The sequence below is a fragment of the Enoplosus armatus genome, chromosome 10 (assembly GCF_043641665.1).
Source record: "Enoplosus armatus isolate fEnoArm2 chromosome 10, fEnoArm2.hap1, whole genome shotgun sequence".
Taxonomy (NCBI): Eukaryota; Metazoa; Chordata; class Actinopteri; order Centrarchiformes; family Enoplosidae; genus Enoplosus; species Enoplosus armatus.
The window spans coordinates 22,879,733-22,896,893 of record NC_092189.1 but is presented as its reverse complement, the minus strand read 5'-3'; the positions used below and the strand labels follow the sequence as shown (position 1 = coordinate 22,896,893).

The following is a 17,161-nucleotide window of genomic DNA, read 5'->3' as shown; positions in this document are numbered from 1 at the left end:
TATTTGTTCGATTATTATTTATGTGTTTTAGACAGTTCTAGATAATTTGCTGCAAAGATCTGCATCTACACAATCTATCACAGTGTGTAGTAATACACATCTGTGGTGTGTGTTTGTGTGTACATTGTCTTCATTCTTTGCAGGTGTCCAGCTGTTTACACAACCTGCAGGAGGACTTTTAGTCAGTAGAATTAAAACCATGCTGTGAATTATTTGTGTATAGAAACTGACTCATTCTGCGGTGTGTGTGTGTGTGTGTGTGTGTGCGTGTGTGTGTGCATGTGTGTGTGTGTGAGCTTGAATGTGGGTGTATGCACGTGTATGTGTGTGAATGTTAATTTGTCCCATTAACACAGTAAATTTCACACTTGAACAAAGACAGCAGGTGAGGAGGGGCTGGAGTGAATCAGACACAAACAAAGTCTGTTTGGATGAAATTAAGTGGAACTATGATCAGAGACGAGGAGGAAACTTTTATGCGCTTCACACGAAACACTAGCGAACAGGATTGGTCACCCACTTAGTATTTAGTGTTGTTTGTTTTATTTGTCTCAAAACAAACTTAGTCTGGTTCCACGTTATCTGCCAGCACTGACACCCTCTGCTGAGATGTCAAAGGCCCAGTTCACCCAGCTACTAAAGCATTTTGTGTTTCTGAGAGTGATTCAGAAACCTCACTGTCAACACTTTTCATTGGACCTACATTCATTTACATTTGCACGTAAAAGTGCCGATGAACCAGAAGCTAGAGAAACTGTCCAACTCCAGACACACTGACTCACTGTTCCCAAGGAAAGTGAAAGCTAAACATACAACAAACGTATATAAACGATAGATGTTCAATAAGCCATGGACCTTCTGACGTACTAGTCAGAAAAAGTTCTGACATCTAGATTAAAATGGGCTAAATTTAGATGAATTTAAAGTTCTCCAGTGTAGGTTATATAACCGGTGTTTCCACAGCATTTAATCACTATATGTCAGTGTGACGAGGGTCCTGACTGCACACTGAAATACTGCTGAAACCACGCTTACATGTAATCTAGACATCTAAAAGAACTTTAGCACAGTTTACGTAGAATCACCAAGTTAGTGCTTTTGAACTTTATGTGTTTCAGCTGAAGAACTTTATTCGCGTTGTTACGGTGGGGCAGGGGACCTGAGTCTTCTCGTTTGAATAAATGTGGCTGCGCTTTTTGCTGTGAAAGTAGTTCAGGAGGTATAAACAGTGGTGCAAGACTCTGGTCATATTTTAGGCTATTTTATCTATCATATAATCTTAGCCTTAAGAACCTGTCTGACACAGATCTAGAAAAGAGTAACAAAGGTAGATGTGTTGCATTATGTTGGGCAGATTTGACTTTCTGAGTCCACCCTCTGCAGTTTCTCTATCAGAGGAACGAGAAGTTCACACTTTGGCTGCGTGGCTCAGCAGCAGGGATGTGTGGTCTCTGTAGGTGGTGCAGCAGCTTACATTGATTACTGTGGCAAAGCTCAGCTGCTGCATGCTGCGAGTAGATGTGTCACGTCTCTGAAGCGTCCTCTGTGCGGCTAGCCAAAATTCAGCTGTTCCCCCTGGTCTGTACACTTTACAAGCTCTGTGTGGCAGCCAAGCCTCCATCACTGCACCCTGGTCAGGAAAAAACATGTTATCACAAGATGCATTGCATCTCATGTGCTGTCATTTAGTTTCCATATGACATCATTTTGGGGGAAAAAAGGGGTATAATCAGTTAATATGTTATGACAGATATTTGAAAGGGCTTTAGGGGAATAGTTCAACATTTAGGGAAATACGGTTCACTGTTTTGAGAGTTAGATGAGAAGATCGATACCACCAGGAGGTGATTAGCTTAGCTTAGCATAAAGACTGGAATCAGGAGGTAACAGCTAGTAGCTGGTTTGTCCAAAATCCAAAAATACACCTACCAACACCTCTAAAGTTGATTTTAAGTTTCAAGTGCAGTCAATCTGTATGCTAAGCTAAGCTAATGGTATCCTGGCTGTAGCTCCATTTCGTAATGCACAGACATGAGAATCTTGTAATTTCTTGGCAAAAAGGTAAATAAGCGTTTTTCTCCAAATGTCAAACTATTCTTTACAATACTGCAAAACTTTTTTATTAAAGTGTTATTTTTAAGTCAACAATCATCTAATCAAACGTGTTTATCTTCTGTATGGTGGCCATTTTCTGACATCTCAGAACAATATGGTCAGAGTTGCTCCACTTATTTAACTCAGCTTAGCATTGAGCTAAATGCTAACATTAGCATGCTAAACTTTTAACATGCTGGGCAAGTGCTGAAAAACAGACTCATTCTTACATTCCTCCTCTGGAAGAAATCAATTGATGATTACGTTTCTGTACAAGGTCCAAAGGACATCCAGTTTGGGCAGAAGACACGAGCAGTTTAGAGAAAGGAGCATTTTCACATTCGTTTGATCCTGATTCTTCTGGTCCGAAGTGAAGTTTTAAGGCCTGTCTGAGCTCAGCAAATGTAACACAGAATGGTGGGTTAATGTGGGTCAGTCATAGCAAGGTGAGATTTGGACAAAGTCTGCAGACGCCGTCCAACTCTTCTTCTTTCCATCATCTCTTTATTTGCTCATATGTGCCTCTGTTTCTCTCAGATTGTGGTTTCTTTTTCTGGTTTCTTTCTCTTTACTCTCTGTCTTCTCGTCTTTCTTACTTTTCTGAGCTGAGCGAATCCAGTATGGGAATCCCTTTAGCTATATATGCACTCAATATTGCACTCATCCCAGATCTTAAGAGTTTCAGCGGACATCCATCCTCGGGCAGGAAACTCCTCAAAGTCCCAAAACATACCCAGATCCAATAAGATCCAATACGAGAGAGATCAACGTGAAATACACTGGCTTCAGTTGCAGCTGTGTATTTCATTTCACATTATTCTCTGGATGCTGCTGCATTATAGCGCTCAAACACGTTAGGTAAAATAAAACACAACTTTTGAGTGTTTAGTGTGTTAAGTGTTAAGTTTGTAATCACTCAGTACTGTACTGTAAATTTTTTTTACAAACAAGTGTAGTAGGAGATACCCGCTAAGCTTGCAATCTAAAAAGAAGATCCTCTAATGTCATGTTTGTGAAAGAGTGATGAATGAAAAATATTGTTTAACACACAGCTGTGTCCCAATTGCATACTATAACAGTATATGCTACTGTATACACTGATTGCCTAGTTCTATTTTGTTTGTTAATATTCAAGAAATCAATTAACTTTACTGTTTTGCAAACTTCCAAAAACTGTGAGCCTGAAGGCTGTAAGAGAAAGCTGAAAACTGTTTTTTAGTTTGTTTTTCTCCACGCTTTGTCAACATGAATGGCATTTAAACAAAACGTGCTAAACTGCTGCTGCAGTTGAACTCTTCCCCAAGAGGAAGCAGGTGAAAAAAGGACATTTTGCAGTATTTGCATTCATCAGACGTCGTGAGTAACATAATAAGATGAGAGTTTTAGAGTTGAGTTGTGTTTACGTTCTACTGCCTGATTGCCAGTCGCACCAACACACAACAGTTAAGGATAAGTACTATTTCTACAATGGCTACCACTGTAATTTTTTTCAGCAATCATACAGTAAAAAGTACAACTCCTTTGATAATTATCTGTTTCACATGAACATCACTGGCTGGCTGAGATTTGTTCAACGCTAAAACTCTTCTTTTTCTGTGTGACGTTAATCACCAGGCTGGTCTGAGCAAGTCTCTGCTGGTGTGATGGGGACCAAACAAAAGCAGCCATTTACATTTGGTCAAAGCATGTTGCCAGGCAACCCAAACTGGGGTTTGACTGCTGCTGTCACTAGCTTGAATTTCCCCAGGAGCCTTCAAAAGATGGATGTTCATTATGAAAACCAAAATATTTTTTAAATTTTTCACAGTGTTTCCTCTCTAACTGTGACTGTTTGAAGGTATTGGACTAAAATGTGTTCTTCTGTTGCATATATTTTCACCCAGCGTGGGTAAGAGCTTCAGCTTAATGCTAGAAATAGAACATTTTACTCTGTCACAAAAAGAAAATGTGACTATTCCCATTAATTGTGCTTCACTGTGTGTAAGTAATTATAATGCTACAGCTGACTAATATGGCAACAGAAGGGGATTAGTGCCATTCTCTCGCTCTTCCTCACACACACACACACACACACACACACACTTGTGTGGACACCCAAATTATTACACCTATATGTGAGTTTTGAACAATCATTCCAAACATTAACATGCTGGTAGGGAAGGCTGCAGGGATTTTTTGTGCAGGTGCATTGCCATGTTGAAACGGGAAAGGGCTTTCCCCAAACTGTTGCCACGAAGTGCGAAGCAAAGTATTGTCTGAAAGATGATCGTATGGCGTAGCATTAAGATTGCCATGACATTTGAACAGATATTTATGGTCTGCAGATGGTGACTCGCTGACATTCCCTGTGTCACTACGAGGTCGACATTGATGGTTTTGAGTATGGTTTGTCATGAAATGTGACTGTACAGTATACCTGCTCAACATCAGCATGCTAACATAAACTAATATTTAGCTTAAAGAACAGACTCTCGGAGCCGCCAGCATGGCTGTGGACTCTCAGTCCTGCTTATTAGATCTAATTTGACATAATTGCTTCTTTGAGTTTCGTGGATGTAACTGATAACAGTTCTGTCAGTGGGAGTATTTCTTCTGCCGTGAATTTGGCAAAGCATGAACAGTGAGCACGTGTGGAGAGTTTTCAGTTCTGACTCATAACGTGCTGCCAGTTGGTTTGAAATATAGCAGCACGGTGACGTGCTCCATGTTCAACCTCAGGAAGAAAAAAGACACAGTTCAGACTATGAAATGGCAGAATAATTTCCACGTGAAGAGATGTCAATCAGTTTCAGAGTTATTTAGTAATTTAGTTTCACTTCTGAAGCATGTCTTTGTCCAATGGGGCTGTGGGTGGAGGTGAGGATGTGGCGGTGTGGTGGGTCACATGTGTTAATGCTGTTTCAATAGCCACCTCACTCAGGCTCGGCCCCAGGTGCAACCCATTTCCAGATTTCCCCTGTTGCATTACGGGCAAAGCCGACATCAGGATGAGGCCAATAAATGATTGATAATTGGAGGGGAAATGGAAGTACTACCAGAGAAGCTGATGTAAAGTAATTGGGCGAAGCTGAGCTCATATTGAGTGGCCTGTCGCGTGTTTCTTTAACTTCAGGATGTGTGTGCGTGTGCGCCAGAATCACGCCTTGTGCCTCCGGGAAATTGGTATGAAGACAATTAGCCTCGAATGACTCGCAGCGCTTCTTATTCCACATTAACGCTGACGCTTGTCTGATGCCTCACGCTGTTCTGTCACTAATTTGAATTTGAATCACACAAGGAATTAGTCAATGACTCTGGGAAGAAAAGAGAAATTAGCTGCCTGTTTCCTTCACTTCTGACTGAATTCAGAAGTGTGACTCACTCATATTTTTTTTCACCCGCTCTGAAATCACAGGCAGGGAGATGGAGGGTTGGATGCGAGGCGGAGAGGAAAAAGCCGGAGCATCATTATTTCTTACGTATTTAAAAGGTGCATTAAATAATCCGTGACCTTTACTGACCTCTTTGAGCTGTATTTATAGAACGCACTGCATGCCTTTCTCCCGAGTTTGCGTCTGAGCCGACGCAGTGTGTCAATTACAGGTGATTGTAGTTAACAGTTAAGTAACGCTTTCACAGCTGAGAGGAGTACGCAGGTTAATTAGAGATCAATTAATTAGATGCGATTAGATCCAGCTGGGTCTTGTGATAAGGATTTGATACATCACCATGTTAGATGTTCAAACACTCCTCAGTCGTTTGCCTTTTTCCAGCTTCAAGGCCGTTTGAAGCTGAAATCACTTCTAACGTTGGCCTTGAGCTGAGCAGTTAATTGTACAACAGTTGTTACTGCAGTCATAATAATGTTAGTTTAATGTTCAGTTTAAACAACATATGTTGTATATTTTGTATACTGCATTACGAGTGCTGCCGTCCGTTCACAGGTTAACTATTAACCGATCACAGGCTTTAGCTTGAAGCACAACTTGATTAAACTTTGTCTCTGCTTACCAAAAAAGGTCGTGTCTGCATTTTCACTATACAGGCCGTCTGCAGGGGCTTTATGTGAGCAAATAATCTCAACAAAGTTTTATTGGCCAACGCTGACATTGATATCTGAGGGTCAGCAGTTCCTCAGGTTCACTTAAGTCCAGGAGAAAATGGCTCGTATTCACCAGTTTCTACATGTTTTATGAACATCAGAGACGAGAAATTACAGAAAGAAAGATTCTGTTTGACGTTTCTTCGCAAGCTTTGCTTCACTTGTATCGGGGCAACATGAAGTTAAATGCACCAAATACAAAAATGTAGCAAAGGAAACAGTAGATGTGACATTTTGGGCATTTAGCTTTAATTGATTTATTAATTAATAAGCACTGTTAATCAACAAGAAATAATCTACACTGTCAGCAGTGTGACCGAGTCTTTTTCAAGCAATAATAAATGAGTCATCTTGATGTACTTAAACATAAAGGATGAGGCACAAACCCTTTATTTTCCATCGCAGGACGTCTCAGAGTGTTGAACTGCACTTGGTCACATACTGCAGAAGAGGTTGGCTGTGTTCAAAGTGACTATCTGACTGAATTGCCATTTTGTTGGTGTTCAGGAAGATTGTGTGTCAAAACATGAATCAAAAGTCAAGGACAGCTTACCAAGTAGCACATTCATCTAAGTGACAGGGGAGAGTTGACGTTTCAGCAGAGCTCCTGTCAGTCAGTCCTGTCAGTTGGTTAAAAGTCATTCCACTCACCTGAAACGACTTTGATGTATGATCAATGACAGCTCCCTTCCTGCATATCCAGAGAGCAAAATGAATGATGTGAAATTTAAATGGCCAGCAATGAAAAGCAGCTGATTGGAAATTCAAGTTTGATTCCCAAATACCCTGAAAAATGTCATTAGTAAACCGCTCATGTTCATGGCTGGTCAGGGAGACATTACGAGCCCATCTTCTGCTATTGTTGTTGCTGTTTATGCAGTTATGTTTGCATTTCACGCCAGAATTTTGATTGAAACTGAGTCCAGAATTTAGAATCATGAACAGGATGAGTCTTCTGCGTCTCACTCGGATGCTTTTCTCTGTTGCAGCTTTAGTTTGAGATTTGGACTGAAAAGATGTGAATTTGTCAGTTATTTCTATGCTGATGTGCATGCGTTTGTTTTAGAGAGGTATTAACATTGTGGAAAGACTGGTTCTGTAGTTGATGTGTGTGTGTTTGTGTGTGTGTGAGAGAGATAGGGAGAGCTACTATCATTATCAAAGAAGGGGTGATGCTACATCATCAAGACGAAAAGCCGAGATAGAGGGAGTGAATGGGTTTTGATTGATGTATAAATGGATGTGTGTGTATGGGTGTTTAGAGGCTGAATAGATATTGTGAAACTGTGTGTATGTGTGTGATTGAATGATTGCATGTGTGCAGTGTTGATGGTAATGATTGCTTCTCTTGTGTATTCTGCATCATCTCGTGCAGGTGGTGTTTTCCTCTTTTTAAGCGATCTCTGCCTAATCAGGCAAAATTTTGTCAGATTTTGGTCTTTGTGTGTATTTCATCTCCATTTCGTTGTAAGCTTTGTTTAACTGCAGCGCTTGGTCCAATTACAGCTTTGAATTTGCGCAACTAGCCTCAACTCTGTTTTGGGATGTGAAAAAGATGCGTTTGTGTTGTATGTCTGTCTCTATGTCTGTGGCTGGATGGATGTGTATGGCTGGAACCCGTCTGAGGCACCTCGAGCGATGCTGCGTTTCAGACTAATGCCGAGCTTTTGAGTTTAAAGGGGGGGGGGGGGGGGGGGGGGTTATGAGCTACAGGGAAGTTGAGGGAGTAACACGAACCTGACATTTACAATCGTAATGAAGGGTGCACAGAGCAAGTTTTAATAAGCTTCAATTAGCAGTGTAAACAACTGGATGAACGCTTCGCATGTATAAACCGTCATCACACCCAAAAATATCCTAATATCCTTAATGTATCCTGGTAAATGTCACGTCAGGTTGTCACCTTAGCTTCACTTCCTTGTGTACCATTTTGTTGCATCATTTTGCTTTGAGGTGATTATTGATGAGTTAGATCTGTAGAAGAAGTGATGACAGGCAGCTCAAATAAACTTGACTTGTTTAATGTTTTATATTTTGCATGTCAGGGCTCTTTCTTTTGCTTTCCTGTGTCTCATTTTGTTGCATTGTTTTGCAAAAACACACAATTATCTAAACAAGAATGTCGACAATTCTGTGAAGCACCAGGACACGTTCAACGACAACATATTAATCATATTTTTACACTCAGTGCCTATATTTGAAAGCAGTATTGGTAAAGTTAGGGAAAGATCATGGTTACGGGTAATCCAAAGGCTAACTGCAGGTCTTCGACAGGACCTGAACTCTGCTCTCCTTCATGAAAGTCACAGCGGACAGTTTCAGAAATCATTTGACTATTTGCCTTAGTTTTCTCTTCCAAATAAGTTTGTCTAACCTGGGGTTTGCTTAAAACCTGTCCCAATGTCTGACTTTAATTTACCTGGTGAGTACAGCATTCTCATTACAAATAGAAATGATGGCCAAAACTATGAAAATAGGACCCAGGCTGTATTAAACCTGAATTTCCCTTCTAAATGTCTCCTCATTAGCACTCTGTAGCCGGTTACCACCAGTCAAATAAAAAGTAATGAAGCCAGTTCTTTTCTTTCACACCAACCCGACTGTCGCTTACAATGTCCATCACAGTGCAAGCTACGAAAGCAGCAACCAGGTTTGAATTTGCAGCCGTTGGAACCGTCACAAACACTTAAATGCTCTCTCGATCTCTTGGACTGCCAACACTTTCAAACCAGATTGTGTTTCCTACCTTTTTGCTGCTTCTCTCTTGCACTATTTTATGCTGTAAAACCTCTCTCTCTGGGGTGGGGTAAAGATAACAGAGCCTAATTGGAACAAAACTCCAGTGTGACCCTTCAGCTCGGCGCTGAAACAGAAACCCGTCGTTCAGAGGAAAACCTCAGCTGCAGCAGCGGCCGCAGTCGTTTGCTTAAAGAGCCCTTGTCACAGCAAAGAAAATAATCTTCTGGGACTGGAAAAACATAACTCAGGTAGAAGGGCAAATCCCAGACCAACAGTTTAGAGGTGGGCACCTTCACTGTCACCAAAACACCACGTCAGAAGTTGATTGGCAATTTTATACGTCTACAAAGGTGTGTAATTCCAGATTTGAAACAAAACGGCTATAAATGATGTTTCATTTATTGACCCTGGAGCCTGCAGGAATTCTTAGTTGAAAGTTTATTGAAAGAGATTACATACAGGCGTTAAGTTGAATGGTTTCCATGCTGTCGTCCCTCTGACTGTTTATTTTATGAACTGGTCAGAAAAAAATAAGTAGATTTCCGAACATTTGAGGTTTTTGATGGATACAGATGTGATAGAACTTTTACTGAACTTCAGGGCTCAGTGTCTCTAAAATATTGAGTTTTTCTTTGGTTATCTCGCTTGATATAAATACCATAAATTACTGAGCAGATAATTTAATAAAAGAAAGAAAAAGAAATCTTAGATCTGCAGCATGCAGAGCATTCCCACTAAATGAAAAATGTCATCAACAAGGCCGCTTACTCCGATGCATTGATTTATTGTCCTTTGTCAAAATGTTCCATCTGAGTGATCCACCTGCTTTCATCATTTATTTTTACTCCCGAGCTTTTCAGCATAATTATTCTCTTATGGTTCCACCCAGCAGGCGGCTCTGTCACGACCCAGTCCTCTGTTCCAACACATTTTACCCTGTTTATGACGCCGAGAAGCAACGTTTGATACCAGTTTGGACGGCACCCATCGCCCCTGGAGCCAGTCTGCATAATGGCAGGCTTGTCTTTGCCTGCTGAGAGGGAACGCCAGTGTCCAGACAGTTATTGTTTGCAATTAGGGATTCCCACTGAGGCCTTCAGCACCAGCCAAAATATATTTTTTTGTCTTTTATAAGAGACAATGTAAAGTTGGAAGCCCTCCCTGTTGATAAGATTTTTACCCACACACGGGGTCTTATGGAAGTATCATGTGGACATGTTTGGGTGAGCAGGAACAGAGAAAACAGGCTTGAATGATGGAGAACAGAAAGGATGGGATGGGGGTCAGATCTGGTCATTTGGGGTGAGCAAGTGTATGTCCTTCAATACAGAAATGTGGTTTAGTGAGATCTATAAAGCGGACTTGATTTGACCAGTTATTTAATAACTGATAATAATAATAATAATGTCAAAAGAACCCATAATTAAATGTTTGTGGAGAGGACAGACACACTAAGTTCCTTAAAGCATAGAGTAGTAAAGTAGAAGTTGGTTCATTAAAAGTCACAGCAATGTTCTGCAGAAACAATTGGCGTGACTCGCAATTGAAGCTCTTCCAAGGTTTGGGTTGACATGAAACTGTCTTGGTTGGAACATTTGGTTCTTTGATAAAAAGTCAAAGGTACCAGCTTGACGACAGCTAAGACTCCCAAGGTGCATTTCGGCCAGAAACATTCATTCACTTGATGAAACATGAGCAGTTTATATGGTGTTTACAGTTCAGTTGAAATGACAATGTGTTCTGAATTTACATCTGCTCAGGCTTTGACTCATTGCTATCATGATATCTGTAGCCAAACACCATATAAAACTGTAATTAAAACAGATGGGAATTACATGAACCCAAATTATTGTTAAAATATCCTTACAAAAATACAATCTTCCTACATAGCTTGGTGGCTACCCCAGCCTCCTCCATGAAACATAGTGAGACAGAAGTGGCCACAAGCTCAGTGTAGCTGTAAGTTAACTTAAAGTCTTAAACTGGCATAACTGAAAGTGATAATAATGTGGGTGGGATACGTCACTCATTACTTATAAGTGAGTAAGATCACCCTCACAAGAAATCTTGCATTGTATAGCGTCGGGGATGAACAGCCGTGATCATCCTTCTGCATGTTTTATTGATGCTGTCGTGTCCTCAGATGAACAAGAGCTTTCTAGGACTGTCAGGAGATGGGAAACACTTAAATCATGTATCAGCACTGGATGTGGAGTCTTCTGTGCACTCTACTCTGCATGATTGAGCAAGTTTATTAGTTTCTATCTGCTTGTAAAAGTGCTTTAATATGCTTCTTATGGCCAGTATTATCTTCCTATAGGGAGCTCCACCACAGCTATTTCCAACTAACATTTAATATGGAAGTCAAGGAAGTAAATTAGTGAATGTGCAGCAGACAGAAAGATAAACATTTCAAAATAAAAAGCATTAGAAAATTATAAACAGAAATATGTAAAACAACAAATAATGAGATTAAAACTAAAGTGACCAGCTGTGTTCACCAAAGCTTTTTGCAGGTTGTAGCTGCCGTCGTGTGTTGAGGTGGACCTAACAACAAACCTCTCTTCTGATGACAGGAGAAATGTTTTGCAGCTTTAAACTTTGACGCAATAGCAGACATTGTCACCACATTCACTGTATGTTTGTAACGGCCCCCAAAGATGATCAGTTTACCTCAGATGACTCAATGGTTCATGCAGAATCACTCAGTTGTGCTGTCAGACATGTGAGTTGTCACGCTGCCCCACACAACAAGCTCTCCGCCTGCAGCATCAACTATTCCAGGACATCTGCGTGGACCACCGAGGCTCCTGACCGCCAGTCATCAGGGCTGAAAATAAAACGCCTTGCTCTTTAGATCCAATCAGCGGCACTCCAGCGGCTCGTTCAGTACAGCCACCTGATATGGAGCCACGCTCCAGAATAGCTGGATACTCTGAGGCAGTGTAGGTGATTGAGGTGGGAACTTTTTTCCTGACGCAGTTGGGATATCTTTCAAAACATTTTCACATTTATATTGAAAAGATGTTGCCTCATGTAGCAGAGGCTTCAAAATCACTCACACCCTCAAAACTGTGTAGAAGTGTGTGTGTGTGCGTTCTGCAGCTTTAAAGCTTCTCGTCAGGAGAAGCATTTCCCCAGTCACCCCTCATCTGTCTCTCAATACCTAATTGAGGCTGCTGCTTGCTGATTGCCCACCAGAAGTTCAGCTTAGCTGCAGGTCAAAGTTCACGTGTATCGGATGTCGACAGAGTTTTCTGTTTCGCTCAGTCCTTTCACCTCTGGCTCTTTGTTTCTGCAGTCTCTCTCTCTGTCTTCCACATGCTGATATATAAAGTAGGATTTAAGAGCAGCTGACAGTGTGCAGAAAGAGTTCTTCATACATCTGGAAAATGTATTGAGGACACATGTTGCGGTGCAGGAACAAGGCAATAGAAAAGAGACGACTGACAGAACACACCAGTTGCCACAAATGCCGCTAACATCTCGCCTGTCAGAAGACGCCGCTGTCTGTGTTTCTGCAGGTTTGCCTCAGCTCCCAAAAGTTATCTGCTCCGGTTTTTCCTAAACACACATTAAATATACAGCAGCTTGCAGAGTTGTGTGTCTGCACTGACTAATGTGTAATGCATTATTAGATAAATAACACGGCGAACATGTTGAATTGTAAGTAAAAGCACAGTGCAGATATAGTTTACATACTACTAACAAAGTCATGTCATAAAATATGGGCTCTCCACACGTTTCTCTTTCAGTCTGGGAATTGTTACTGGAAGGACCTTTGAGACAGATTATGTGATACTGAGCTGTACACATAAACTTGACTTTTCAGCCAGATTGAGCTCAGTTAACCCAGACACATAGACATTTTTTTTGCATATCACCAATTCAAAAGTTGAGTAGGGTTTTAGGTGGAAGCTGAGTGCTGAGCTACATTGTTCCTAAAGAATTAGGAAGCAGATGCCAGCAGCTTTAGAATCTGAAGCTGACAAGCAACTAATGTCAGTAAGTGTGTTTTTTGAAAGCTTCGAGGGAAAGCACTGCTCTTGCCTCTGGGTGCATTGTCAAATCCAAAATTAGGTGAATTAGGTCAATGTTCCCAGGGTCCTATGTGCCCCAGCTTAATGTCCTCTTAATATGACACATGAAGGAGACTATTCAAAGGGTTTAATGTTCAGTGTATGTTTACCTGGGTCGATATGTTGAAATCACCCACCTACAGCTTACTGATGTTATACTCCTTGAAACCTACACCCCCAAGTTTACAGGCGAGACAGTTTTCCTGACATTGATATCTCCACAGTGCCTGAATGGATTTGTACCATTCAGACTGTATTTGAAACATCCATCTCCCTTTGTTCTTTTGCAATTTGAGCTGTGAAGATAGCCCTTTCCAGTCTCTTATGATGTTAGTTGATGAGCCCGCTTGAAAGAAGAAATTTGTATGCTGTCTGTCAAACCTGTGTTACAAGGTAGCCGCTACTACAATAACATGCATATCAATGTCTCATTTAGGGGAAGGTCAGACTGTGAAGCTGACAAATTCAAGATGAAAGAAGATTAGTGGGGTGTTACTGAGGCCTTTCTAACTTTTTTGGTTGGGTCATGTTGCTTCTGTTGAGAAGCTGTCAGTGTTCCCATTTGATCTGATTAGTGTGTTGGCTCCGCTGATCAAAGAACAAGTCTCATTTGCACACTATCACCTTGCCTTTGAACCTCAGATGGTGAGAGTAAAATAATTTGGCAGATAGGGACGGCGTACAGCTCCTGACTCCAGCGGTGAATCATACAGTAAAGGCGTGTTTTAGCATATTACAGATAACGTGGACAGAACATAAATTGCCCCCAAACTTGTCATTTTCTGGGAAAAGAAAATTTAAATGATGCTTGTGTATGCTTGCTTGAGTTGTTTCACTCCAGTAGTGATGGTGCGTTCCTGTGCGCTGACCCCGCTCCATCCCTGTCAAACCCTCAAGTACGAGAGACCACAAACCTCAGAAGGATTACTGTAATGCATTACCAATGTCAAACAAGTCTGAGATTAAACAAGTCATTTTCAGAGGGCTCTTAAACCACACAACTCCAGGGGTTTGATTCATGCCGGCTACTTTGAGACGTTTTGTTGAAGCCATGCCAAGGTTATATGTATAGGAGCCAAAAATGCTGTGTCTGCAGTTTTGTGCCATAAAATATATCATGTTCCCATGATGGACGGTGAATTAGCACCCTGCGTCTGGCCTTCTTAACTTTATTCAGCCTGAATCAGGAGGAAAGAAAAGACCTTTTTTGTAGTAATAGGAAAATATTAATATTCAACTAAATTGAATCTTCAGTGTCAAAGATGTTGGGTTTTATGCCATTCAGCACTTCACCACTGAAACAACTGAAATGATCATTTAGAAAATAAAGATTTGCTAACATCGAAATTGAGTTCATGTGCTTAATTATTTGGTTTTAATTTGTGGAGAGCTGTATACATGTAGAGTATGTACAGCACCGATCTTTAGCTTCTAGGCTCTGAGGAGGAGTGACGATACTAATTTACTTTCTAGGGTAATGAATACTCAGAGCCTGCAGGTGGATGCTGGGGTGGAGGTATGGAGGCAAAGGCGTGGTGTGATCGATGCAGCTGTACAAAAATAACAACTCTTGAGTTAAGATATTTAGATATGTCAAGTGAACTGCTCCTAGTATCAATTGTGACTGATGTATTAATCAGTCAGTGCGGGACTTTGCAAAAACGTTCTGAGTTGAGTTTCTGTAGGTTACATTCTCCTGTAGGTTCCCTGGATGGAGCGCTCAGTCTCATTAGAGGGTTTTTTTGACAATGACTGCACCGATACCTGAACTTAATTTGGAAAAGTTGATTTCGTTGATTACATTACTTTATGATAACGGCTGATATGATAAAGTTTCCGTCTCCTCATCGCTCTTATCTGTAAAAGATACACACTGTAGTTTCACTGATGTTGTTGTCTCTGTCTTTTTGGCGTTTCCATAGCGACAGCATGCCAAAGCGGATGGCTCTGATCTGCTTCCTGTCTCTGGTCATGCTGATGAGCGTCCTGGGAAACCTGCTGGTCATGGTGGCCGTCTGCAAGGACAGACAACTCAGGTGGGACAGAGCTTTCTTTCCTTTTTCCCTACACACTCCTTCCTGTCCTATATGACACACTTACTCTTCAAATGAACTAAAACTGTAATAATATTACCTTATTTAATACTTATTATGTAATAAGAGAATGAATGACTGTGTGTGTGTAATATACTTCACAAATGAAATGAGAGAATACATGCATGAACATACTGGACAAAGACAGGATGATTTCTCATCTGTGAAGCTGGATGAGAGACGGTAACATGCGACATGAGCAGAGCTGGTAGGTCATCCTGAGGACGGCTGGTCATGTGGGAACCAGTGTCACCACAATGATTCATTCTTCTTCTTCTCCTCCTGTCCTCCTGTCCTCCTGTCCTCCTGTCTTCCTGTCCTCCTGTCCTCCTGTCCTCCTGTCCTCCTCTCCTCCTGTCCTCCTGTCCTCCTCTCCTCCTGTCCTCTTGTCCTCCTCTCCTCCTGTCCTCTCCACCTTTTATTTTCTTCCCTTGTGTCGTCTCTCTCTCTCTCTTCTTTCTCTCTTTCTCTGTTGCTTAATGTCTCTCTGACGGCTGGACTCTCCCTCTCTGTCTTTGTCTCTTTCTATCTTGTGGCACCTGCGAGCTCAGGGTGACCTTTGTCCCCAGGATGTTGACAAACTGTGTGTGTGTGTGTGTGTGTGTGTGTGTGTGTGTGTGTGTGGTGGAGGATGAGTGCACGAAAACAAAAGTTAGCGTAGGCAGGTGTGTGGCAGTTGTGAGTGTGTGTGCACATGTGAAATGAAAGTAATTGAAGTGAGGTTTCATTTCTGTGTGTAATTGTGTGCGTGCAGTGTGTGTGTGCGTGCAGTGTGTGTGTGCGTGTGTGTGTATTTAAAAACACTGATGAGTGGCAAAGTCACCGCTGTGATGTCTCACCTCCCTGAGGAGGGAACCATGACACACCATATTTGTTTCTCCCTGCCTCGTTGTCTTTCTGCCCACTGGGAAATACACACACACACACACACACACACACACACACACCAATACACATACACACATCCTCTTTATTCCCAGTACACACCTGTAAACTCACATGCAGACCTCCTCAGTGGGAGCGTCCCATGGGTGACAGTGTTCGTGACAAAAAAATAAAGCATACCTGTGAATACATCATGAAAAACCTACTGAACTGTTGTGTTGGCAAAACAGTCCGGTCTTATTACTCAGCCTGTCGGCCAGTTTTTAGGTCAGTCAGTCATTAAGCTGAAGTTCATCAGTGTTGCAGGCTGCTCCTCCTATGACACTGTCGGACTCACGATGGACAGTTTTTTAAAAACGTGTTAGGGTTATTGATGTGGCAGACTCAGAGATATCTACACCTATCTTCCTTGTCGAAACCTGGTACCTACATTACCCACAATGCAACTGGAACACCAGCAGTTCACTATTCGCTAATGTAGCCTCGAGCAGCTAGCCTCAAGCAGAGATGAGGAGCGGGCTACAGAGACTTTTCTAATTTCTAAACTAGCTACAGCTAGCAGTCGGTACATTGGCTGCTCGGGGAGAATAAAACAGTCCAGAAGTCAAATTCATGCAAACGTGAGGCTGAACTTTCTTCACGTTCAGTGTGAACGCACAGGGCTGACAGCCAGTAACAGCCAGTTAGCCATCGAATTACTTATATGTTAATGATTGAGGGAAACATGCTAAATGTTAGCATGATACACTGGGGAGCCATGACAGGGAGAGTATCACAATGGCAGCAATGTGACAGGATTAAAAGCTGTATTATTACACAGTTTCTCTCAGGCTGCACAGACTTCACTTGCTGCGTAATAATATAGCTTTTAATCCTGTGAAGTCTGTGCAGCCTAAGAGTAAGAGAGGAAAGCTGCCAGACAAACTTTTCACACACACACACACACACACACACACACGCACACACACACACACACACACAGTCTTCCGCAGAGTTGACACCAACAGAGGGTGATTCAGAGGGTATTAAACCACTCATCGATATTACACAAACACAACCACTGTTACCAACCACCTCTTGTTTATGTAATGTCATGTCTCACACACACACACACACACACACACACACACACACGCTGGACACTGGGCAGATCTATAAGCAACTGCGGTGATAAATCTGTCTTTGTCTGC

General features: G+C 41.7%; 1 protein-coding gene across 1 annotated transcript in view; it reads left to right on the top strand.

Moving 5' to 3' along the window:
- htr4 (5-hydroxytryptamine receptor 4) overlaps positions 1-17,161 on the top strand; it is an 88,903-nt gene that overhangs the window by 12,162 nt on the left and 59,580 nt on the right. Inside the window, exon 2 of the mRNA XM_070913412.1 lies at positions 14,916-15,029. Within this exon, the coding sequence (XP_070769513.1) occupies positions 14,916-15,029 (114 nt within the window). The remainder of the gene's footprint in view (positions 1-14,915; positions 15,030-17,161) is intronic.